The sequence below is a fragment of the Aquila chrysaetos genome, chromosome Z (assembly GCF_900496995.4).
Source record: "Aquila chrysaetos chrysaetos chromosome Z, bAquChr1.4, whole genome shotgun sequence".
NCBI classification, from domain to species: domain Eukaryota; kingdom Metazoa; phylum Chordata; class Aves; order Accipitriformes; family Accipitridae; genus Aquila; species Aquila chrysaetos.
This window is the reverse complement of record NC_044030.1, coordinates 31,467,271-31,477,659: the sequence shown is the minus strand read 5'-3', so window position 1 is coordinate 31,477,659 and position 10,389 is coordinate 31,467,271. Positions and strand designations below refer to the sequence as shown.

The window sequence follows — 10,389 nt, the reverse complement described above, 5'->3', positions numbered from 1 at the left end:
TTGTAGTGTTTGTTTTAGAAACTAAGGAAACCGTTATGGACACCAGTTTGTTGCTTGGAGACACCTGAGAGGTCAAGAAACGGACGAGTGAGGAAGACTATGAAAGACCACCAGAGGACTCCTGAGGACCACCAGAGACCTTCAGTGCGCCTGCGTAAAGGACATTTACATATGCTAATGATTTCCCGGAAGTTTAATGAATATGTATAACTTTTCTTGGAAATCTAATGACTATGCATCAATAAGTCCTAATATAAGGTGTATTGTTTTGGTGACAGGTGTGCGTGGTTCGTGAGAGGACTCGCTCGCACACCCAGCCGTCAATAAAGAAGTGTCTGCTTATCTACACTAAATTGGTGTTGATAAGTTCTTCATTCCGAGCTTTTCGGTAACAAGAACACACAAACACCCTATACCCAACTTAAACTCTCAGATTTCTTCTAGTTGCTTTGTTTGGGCAATGCCTCCTTTTGGGCAGGACATACCGTACACCAAATTGTTGCAACATGTATTTGAAGATTTTCCCCCAGCACTACATTAGCCTATGGGCTTCCTGGGGACCATCTTTTATCTGCTAAACTGTTACTAGATCATCTATTACCGATTCTGGAACTTATACTAAGCACTAGTCACATGCCATTAAATACTGAGAGATAATCAAGAAATTTAAAAACTGGACAGTGACCATAAGGAATTCAATCTTACCCCCACACATTTTGATTGGAAATATGAGCCTGTATTAAGGAGAGGTGACTTTAGCATACTTGAAGAATGCCACCATATGAAATGAACGGATCTAGATTTTTACCACTGGAATTTATCTAAAGTACTGGAACATCCTGTAACCAAGAAATATCTAACTTACAGAAACAGACTCGACTTCATGGTAAAACCTGGAATTTTATGTCAGGGTTCCACTTGCACAAGTTGCAAGTCCCTGAAAAACACGTTTTTGTAATGAAAGTGGTAATTAAATCCCTAGTTTCAGTTGTAATGTTAAACATCCATCTAAGACAATGAAGAATACGAAATGAAGAACATTAGGCTTTTCTTATAGGATATGCTGTGCTTTAAAACGTATTTTATTGATCCTAAAATTACAAGATCAATTACTGACATTTTCTTGAGGATCAATCTTGGATTAAATGGCAAAATGAAGAAAAGGTTTTCATATGTACTATGTCCAAAAGCAGAAACAGATTGCCGTTCTCATGTGAACATTCAGAAACCTTTTCTGATGATTAAACAGTATGTCTGAAATATATCTAAGTTATACCAGCCACCATAGCGCTTTTTGGTGAACCAAAGAAGTCCTACAGTGAAATCAAACTTTTGAGTGAAATCTGTACTACTTCCATACAATTTCCCTCTAACATCATTTTTTCCTGTTTTTAGATTCACATATATTCTGTCTGTCAATTACAATGCAAAGTATAAGTAACAGATTTAAGCAAGGATGTTGGAGTGTGAAAATAATTCATGTGAATTGCTAATAGGCTGGTGGGAATACATTTTTTCCACATGAAGGCAAATCCTGTCGCATCAAAGACAGCAGACTAGATTTTCCACTGTTTCATCCCTTGACTAGCCGCTATTACCTGCAAAAGGGACAGGAAAGCTGCGAGCAGACTGCTACCAAGTCAGTACTTCCTTCACTGTGACCAAAACAGCAGTATTGTGTCTGTTCTTCTCTCCCTTGGAACAGATGCGAGTAAAGCTGTAAGCAAATTTAAAAAAGCCATGGGACAAAAAGCAGTCTTGTCATTACTTCAGCTAAGCAAAATGGAGATTTGACAGCACATACATGATTCTCTTCCGTTCCCCCTGGTTTTGCTACTTAAGGCAAAAGCCTTGCAGTTAACGTCCTCCAGTGACATGAATCGATCAGGCTTGCATTCACCTCGACAATCATGTGACAGGGAATGGAAAATAAAGGGACAGTATGAGTCCTCTCAGGTAATTAATGTACGCTCTGATGCTTCCCACACCAGCCTATTTTCAATTTCGGCACAGTACAGTTTATACACTCTAACATTATTGCTCAGAAGATAGAGTGATGATTCAGGTTTACTAAAAATGGCTTCACAACACTGCAATCATGCTTGTGAAGCTTCATCTTGTATCCTGTATTTATAAGTTTCTTCTCACTGAGAAATAAATACATGTGGTGTTTTATCAGAAAAGGTAGTCACCAGATACCTGAAACACTTGTATACCATCTTTAAGAAAACATGGCTTGTTTGGTCAATTTGGCTGCCAATTTTTTTTTTTTTCCTGTTTTTTAAAAACCGTGTGTAACCATAGGTGACCTCCCTTAATACTGCTGTCCATACAAATAATAAATAACTGAGAAATAATATGCCACTGCTGCATCCTGTCATGCCAGAAGATCAATATTACTTTAAAGATTATTTAGAGTAGGTGTTACATATCATTTGTGCCCAGACCCAATGAAGTCAATGAAATGACGCCTACTGGCTTCTGTGGGAGTCCAGCTTGGACGTTATTCTGGCAATCTGTCCACCACTAAATTAAACTATTACAGGGGATAAAAGCCCAAATGAAGAAAAGTAGGAATTTGGGAACTAAAACTGAGCCACAAATAAATATCCTAATTCAATGGTATTCTGAACAGACTTAAATAAAACACAAACACACTTACACATGCATGTACGTACACACACACACACACAAAAAAAAGTTATGAATTTAACAATCTTAAAAATTCATAGTTTAAAATTTCTTACATTTAAACAATTGAGTATAATAGGTAGCTTTCTTGACTTTCCGTTTATTTCCCTGAGCACTGATCTTTGGAACATCTGGAGTTTCAGAATTGTCTAGTTCAAAATTCCTAAAATAGTCTCACGTAAAATACTGTCTTTTTATGTCAAAAATCAATTCCTTAAGTAAAATTAAGATACAACGTCCATGAACTACAATGTATATAGCCAATTTTTTTAAAGCCAACAACTATTACTACACTTCTGCATCTGTATTTAGGCACCTAGCTGGTCTGTTTCTCAAAATCACCCTGCAGCCTAGCAGTTCCCATTTAATCCAGTACAGGGTACTATGCTGTCTCATAAACTCATCTAATTGGAGACCTACATAAGGATTTAGCCTCCTTGCTTTAGTTACTCATTTTGCAAAATCTTGGCTGTATGAGCAATACAGTATGTTATGGGATAGGTTTTGTGACTATTTATGGGATAGGTAAAGACTACAGGACTTCCCAATCACTTCCCCTAAGGGGTTAAGGAGGTGCATCTGCAGAGAGCCAGCATAAAACCAATCTTCCATACTAAAACGGGACTTAGCTAGGGCATATATTTTAGGCTGGCATTCCGCACAAGGAAATCTGCTGGCCAGAAAGAGCTGTATTTTAAATTTCTGCTATTTGGAACTACTTGGCAAATTGGCAACTGCTGCTTTTAACTGTCTTCTCTAGATTAGAGCTTTAATTGTGAGCTTCACAGACATCGGTTTGCAATTTTAAGACTTCTCAGGCATTCTGCATTTTAGATTATACAAAGTGTGCAAGTCAAAACACTTTAGAAAACAAAACAGTGCAGAGAGATTTCAATATTTTTAGGCTAAAATCTTCTCCCTCCAATTCTAAGGCTGTAAATTACGTCAGTCTCTCTGCAGCTAGAAATTTAAAAATAATTTTCCATCAACCACAGAAATACACTGTAACTTTGCATTCCCTTAACTCTCTCTCTCTCTCTGGGTAGCTGATAGACTGGCATTATGCAGCAGGCTCCAAACACAGGATTAACAGAAAGGTTATTTTGTAACATTTCATTTCGGTATGCCATAACTGGGGGAGGGGATACTGAACCAAATGCAATCTGAAGAGTTGCTTTTTGGTTCTTTGTGCCACATGAAATTAAGCCTTTACCTGTTCTTGAATGATGTACTAAAATATGCCATACCTGCTTCTCTTTAATTAGCACTTTCTTAAACTATCTGGTACTGGCATTCCACAACAGAATCCAAAAGGAGGATTTAGCAGTTTTTCTCTTTGCAGAAAGCCTTTTTAATACCTCTAAGTTAAGAAAGAGTTAACAGCATACAATCCCGTTATTGTCTTCCCCCCCCCCCGCCCCCCTTTCAGGAATTAGTGGCCTCTTTTTTTTTTTTTAAACACAAAAGAAAATTCTTGCTTTGTAATAGGAGTATAAATACTGTTTTGAAAACACATTTGGAAGATGTCTTCCAAGATGGTTTATCTCTTTTTTTTCCCCTTTAAAACTGTGACCACTGCACCAGTTAAGGCTGTTTTACAATATATATATATTTCAAATAAAACTTTTAATATTCAAGCTTACCAGATTGATGAACTGTAACAGGTAAAATGGAACTCTTTACAAGGTAAACCATGTAGTTGTACAAAATAGAATTAAACCCTTCACCTGTGTAAACCAAAAAGAAATCCTGCCTTGCATTAAAAACACAGAACCTGTTTACAAAAAGGAATGTGTATGACATTTGAACTTCCTTTTAACTGCCATATCCTAGCAACATCTCAGTTGTTTTAGTAAAGGAACTAATCATCAATTTTAAACTGCAGTGAATTTACCAAACATTTTCACTATAGACTTCTGAAAGCTTTTACAGTAAGAAGTTATCAACAAAAGCAGGCACGTTAGTGTACAAAAACGTTGATTTTTTTTCCTGTTTCTTTTTCAAAGTGCAGGTTTTTCTCAATGTGCATCTTACAAGACCAACGAATGTTTTAACTCACTAAATCTTAAAACAGAACTCAATTCTCCCAAGGAGTAGTGTAAACGTTAAAGATCCCCAATACACCTCTAGTAAACGTGACACAAATGTCTCTGCGTTGTTTAGAAATTTAGCTCTTTTGAGAGGTAAAGAAGCTTCATGACACCTTTTCCTTACACTGGCTGGTTATCATAAATGGGTAACTCTGGACTGCTAAAGCTGGAGACTGATGAATCACTTGAAGGGAACTAAACTTGGCTACGGAGGAGAGGCGGCGGGAGGAACCAACCCTCAGGCGTTTCTTGCGCAGCCTTTGTAAAATTCTGCCGCCGGCGGAGGGACAGACGGACGGACGGAGGGTCGGTGGGAGGGAGGGAAGGAAGGGGGTAAAGGAAGGGGACAGCAGGGAGGGAGGGAGGAGAAGCTTCCGCAGAGCCAGAGGCACGGCGGCGCCCCGCCCGCGGCCCGCTGCGCCCGCGGCGGCGGGGCCATCCCGTCGGTGGTGCGAGGGCTGCCCCCGAGCCCCGCGGCTGCGAGGCGCTGTAGGTCCCCGTCCCGGTCCCGGTCCCGGTCCGGCGCCTGGTCCCGCTCCTGGTTCCGCTCCCGCTCCCGCTCCCGCTCCCGCTCCCGGCTGTCACGGCGGGCCGGGGGCCGGGCAGGGAGCCGGGCGTCCCGCCGGCGGTCGGCGCTAGGTGCTGTGAGCGCAGGGCTCCCCGGGGTAGATCTCCTCGTAGGCGGGGGGCTGCTCGCTGGGCAGCGGGTAGCAGTAGGGGTAGGAGGCGTTGAGCTCGGGGTCCATGGGCGAGTAGCCGGGCAGCTCGACGGAGGGATGCCCGCCGCAGTGCACCTCCACGCCGGCCTCGTCGAAGACGTGGAAGACGCCCACGTTGATGTAGGAGACGGCCTGGAAGGGGCAATCCCCGGGGCTGAGCTCGGGCTCGCCGCCGGAGAAGAGGGAGCCCTGGCTGTGGCGCGGCGCCCGCCGCCCACCGCCGCTGCTGCCGCCGCCGCCGCCGCGCCGCCGCCGCCGCCGCCCGCCTGCCGCCGCCGCCGCCGCCGGGGCCGCTCTCCGCCGCCGCCGCCGCCGCCCGCGCTGCTGCGAGGCCTTGTAGTTCTTGACGAGGAGCAGGTTGAGCAGGCCCAGGAGGCACTCCAGCGCGTTGAAGACGGTGGAGAGTACCAAGCCTTGCTGATAGTCCCGCAGCTTCTGGCAGCGGAGCGCCGCGGCGGAGCCGTCGGGGGCCGCGGGGCCGCTCCGCGGGCGGGCCGCGCCGCCGGGCTGCAGCAAGCAGTAGTGCGAGTACTTCCTCTCCACCAGCGACACGGTGTCGCCGTCGATGACGGCGCCGGCGAAGGCGCTCAGCACGCCCAGCATGAACACCAGCACCCCCAGCAGCAGGAAGTTCTGCCGCCCCCCCCGGGCGGCGCCTTCTCCACCGGCCCCGACGGCGCGGCCGCCGCCTCCCCCCCGCCGGGGCCGCCGCCCGTCGGGTCCGGGTCCCCGGCCGGGCCCAGGGCCGAGGCCGGGGTCGGGTCCGAGGCCGGCGCCGGCGCCGCGGGCGCCTCGTCGGGCGGGCGGCAGCAGAGCAGCGCGGCGGCGAGCAGCGAGAGGCCGGCGGCCAGTAGCAGCCCCGAGTAGAAGGCGCCGGCGGCGGTGCCCAGGCGGAAGGGCTCGCCCTTGAGCTCGGAGCCCAGCGAGAAGCACTTGAGGCCCACGGCGGCGGCGCTGAGGGCGCAGGCGAGCAGGAGGCAGCTGGAGAGCGCGGCGCAGGCTCCCCGCACGCTCCACTTCATCCTCCGCGCCGCCGCCGCCGCCGCCGCCCCGCCGCCCGCCTCATCCTCCTCCCGCGGCCCCCCCCGGCCCCGCGGCGGCGGCGGCGGCGCGGCGCGGCGCGGCCATGCGAGCGCGGCGCTCCCCGACGGGGCGGCTGGGCTCCGCTCCGCTCCGCACGGCAGGCAGCCGCCGGCCGCAGTGAGCCGGGCGCGGCGAGCGCACACGCTCCCCCCCCCCCGCCTCCCGGCCGCCGCCGCCTCCTCGTCCCCGCCCGCCCTCTCTTATCGCGGCGGCTGCGGGGAGGCGATTAATTATGGATGGGAGCCGCGGCGGGCGGGGGGACGGGGGGCGGCCCGCCGGCCCGCCGCGGGTGGCGGTGGGGGGGGGGGGGGGGGGGGAGAGTACGACCCCCGGCTCGGCCCGGGGGCGGTGAGGCCGGCCTCCCCGCCCTCCACCCCCTGCGTGGCACGGGGGGGGCGGGGGGGCCGCAGCCCGCCCTCCGGTCGGCTCCCGGCCGGGGAGAGCGGCGAGGGACGCGCAGCTAGGGCAGGGGGCGGCGGGGGCTTGCACCCTCCCCCCCCCCCCCCCCCGCCGATTCCGATGCGGAGGGCTGCCGCTTGACTCCGTGCTCGCGTCCTCTCTTAATTTTATTTTTTAGCGCTTGCTCTTGCAGGAGGCCGGCGGGCCGCCGTGCAGCCCTGTGACTGCGTTGCGGTGTGTCGGCGGCTCTGATGCAGCGGACCGAGCCCTCCGAGCCGCGCTGAGCGGCGCCAGCCCTCCGCGCACGCGGAGGCGGCGGTCCCCAGCACCCCTCTTTGTTCCGTGCTCTGCCGGCAAACCCCGGTGGGATTGCTCCCCGCAGGGCCACGCACCCTGCTCCGTGGCCGGCAGGGCTCGGGGGCCGAGTGCCCGCAGCGGCGGTCCCCGGGACGCCCCGTCCGGGACCGCTTGCAGCACAGGCGGGCGAAAGCCACTGTTGGGGGCCGCCGCCACCGGCCCCGGCCCCGGCCCCGGCCCCGGCCCCGGCCCCGGCCCCGGCCCCGGCCCCGGCCCCGGCCCCGGCCCCGGCCCCGGCCCCGGGTGGCTTGGCCGCTCCGCGGGGAGCACCCGGCGCGGCCTCCCGAAGGAGAGGTGGGAACCTCAGGCTTTGAGCAGGGGGAGCAGGGGGACCGTGCCTCTGCCGGCAGCAGGGCGCCGGACGGCGAGGGGGGTTTGGGGAAGGCTCTTCGTCGCCTGTCCCTTTTCCTTCCCGGAAGCTGGAGCCTCCAGCTCCCCCATTTTCCCCTTCTGCCGTGCGCACGCCAGCCTTGCTGGGTATTTTTAGCTGGCGCCGCTGTGATTAGCATTCAGGGGAGCAAGCAAGGGAGAGAAAGCCGTTTTCCAAGCCGTTTTCTCTTCCCTTTCGAACAGGGCCAATGCACCTGTTGGTGGCGGGAGGTGTGTGTGGGGTGTGATCTGGTGTTTAGCCTTCTCCAGGGATGCGATCTTGCTCCCTCTGTTCCTTTAGGTAGGCCCTGTCGGCACCTCCCAGAGCAGGGCCAGCACCCTGCGGCACGGGACTCCGCTGCAGGAGCCGCTCCTCCCTGAGAGAGGCTTCTGGGCCTTGCGTGGGGCAGTGGCCTCGCAAGGGCCCTTGGTGAGTCCAGCCCTCCCCAGTGGCACCATCCAAAAGTATCAGGGGCTCCAACGGGACGTGTCATGCTGCCCCTGGGGGACACACAGACATGGGAATTTTGCCCCCTCCCGCTTGTTCACAAGGGGCTTGTGAAGCACTTTGTGTGAGGGAACATGGCAATCCTGGTAGTCCAGGGCTGGCTGACCTGTGGCTACCTGATCCCCTTGCTGGGTTGTAGCCTTGGCTGTGGGGGTAGGACCAACCTTCTTGTGTTCCTCCAGGAGCAGGTGGCTGGGCATGCCACCCGGAGTCATCTTCAGCTCTTGCCCTTCCCAGGCTGTACCTGGCTCCTGAGGATTGGGGCACGCAGGTCTGCTGATCTGTGGCCATGTGAAGATTTTGCTGTAGGATCTGGGACTTTGGCTCTGCTTGTGGTGAGTGCCTGGACCACCAGGGAATATCTTCAGATGTCTTTAAAAGGACTGGCCCTGAGTCCTTATGACTCCTAAAAAATAAATGCGTAGAGGGCGCACAGCATTTTGCAAAATACAGCACCATCTCCTGAAGTCTATGTTGAACTCTAAATATTGCCTTGGAAAGCAGATGTAAACTCTCAATCCAGCTGCCAATCTACAGGACCGCAGGAGACACACTGCGTGCATGGGTGTGGAGGGAAAGGAGCTGTAGCTAGTGGGAAATAGACACTTAATGAACGAATTATATGTAGAAAGGGCAAAGTGCCTTACTCCCTGACACACAACATAGACTGACTTACATGTGAGGGAAATGTGTGATTTGTATAATTTCATTGTTAATGTCAAGAGCTTAATGGCATTCAGAAAAGGATTATTTATTAGGAATAGTGAGAATATTCACTTAACACTAAATAAATACAAAATTAAGAAGAGATCTCAGCCTTTATGCATCAAATTATTAATCAGCCTTTAACTGGCAATGGTTAGGGTAGGAAAAGCAAACCTTCCACTGGGGGCAGATTGTTCCTTTATTGTGCAGAGTTTCTTGATGTTCCTTTCCTGCTTCCTGTTTTGGCAGCTGCCAGAAGTGGGCAGCAAGGCTTCTCCAGCGTGGTCCTTCACATGTTCTTACAGCTGTCTCAGCTGCTCAGTCTTCCTCATCTTGAATGTTATCTTCTAAGGAAAGGACTTTTCGTTCCCTGTGTTTGTGACAGGAGACTGACCTTGGATAGCAGCCCTAAAAGCTGTGCATTGTGAGAGGCCAGGCTGACACACAGGTTTAATAATATAAATAGTAATTCTGCTACACCTTTTTATTCCTCCTGTGGAGCAACTTGCTACCGTTAACCTTTTCCAAATCTTACCTCTTTCTCCCCAGAATGACTCGGTGGCTTCTGAGCATCATGTTCAATATGCAAGGCTAGAAGTTTCACTACTAACATGCTTCCCCACGTGTTATTTATTATTCATAAACCTCCTGTGTTTCAGTGTCACTCTGAGTTAGCACAGTTTTTCATATGGTTATTTACAGCTTTGCACTGTGGCACATTTTCAGTAAGAGGATACTTTATAAACACACACACATACACCCAGAGTAACGTGCATATCTTGCATGTTGAAGTTCAACTGTCTTTGGATAGAACGTCTGAAAACACAGTAATGATGTTGTTATAATAATAGACATAAGACTCTATAAATAAATACTCTATCACATCTATATCTTACATTGAATAATTTGTTGATGATTGAATTGGAATTACTGTAAAAAATGACTGACCTACCAGCCTAAATAAAGGTTACTAGAGAGTTCTCTGGATCCCAAAGGGTACTGCTGATCACCTCAGTCCTAGCTGGTAGTCCTTTCAGATCAATGTTAGGATGCCCATCTGCATGTTCATAGCTGATATATGTGTGTCTGATTGATCAGCCAGGTCTGCCTGCTGAAAAAAGAGTATCCATGTTCAACAAAAGATGACAGAATTGCAAGCCACTTGGCCACATTAGTCTGTCGCCTAAATCAGTCACTGCAAGCAAGTTGGTCTGTCAGCCTCAGTGAATAGCAAAGTCAGAACCTGATGGGACTGTACTACAGCTGCTGACTATAAAGTATGGTGGGTGCCACATGTTTTGAATCTCTGGGTGTTAGTTTTATCTTCAAGCTTTGTTAGTCAGATTTTCCTTTTTAATTGCCCAAATCAAAATTTATCACAGTTGTTTTCAAGTGTTGTTTTGGCGGATTTCAGAACAGGTGTGTAAGGTTTTGTGGGATAACACAGACCTGGGTCATGTGTTCCCAA

General features: G+C 50.4%; 1 protein-coding gene and 1 long non-coding RNA gene across 6 annotated transcripts in view; one reads left to right on the top strand and one right to left on the bottom strand.

Moving 5' to 3' along the window:
• Positions 1-1,061: 1,061 nt before the first annotated feature.
• On the bottom strand, positions 1,062-7,522 carry TMEM271 (transmembrane protein 271). The gene is given in 3 exon segments (XM_041120924.1): positions 1,062-5,319; positions 5,350-6,145; positions 6,148-7,522. Coding segments are annotated over 2 exon segments (1,104 nt in total). The 5' UTR covers positions 6,523-7,522; the 3' UTR covers positions 1,062-5,319; positions 5,350-5,416.
• A 22-nt stretch (positions 7,523-7,544) lies between these two features.
• Positions 7,545-10,389, top strand: part of LOC121232685 — a 43,964-nt gene continuing 41,119 nt past the window's right edge. For 4 of the 5 annotated variants that reach the window (XR_005931592.1, XR_005931589.1, XR_005931591.1 and 1 more), the window contains exons 1-3: positions 7,545-8,138; positions 8,454-8,551; positions 10,020-10,203. This is a non-coding gene — a long non-coding RNA (uncharacterized LOC121232685). Of the gene's footprint in view, positions 8,139-8,398; positions 8,552-10,019; positions 10,204-10,389 lie in introns of all 5 variants that reach the window. The other variant, XR_005931590.1, reaches the window with a different exon arrangement.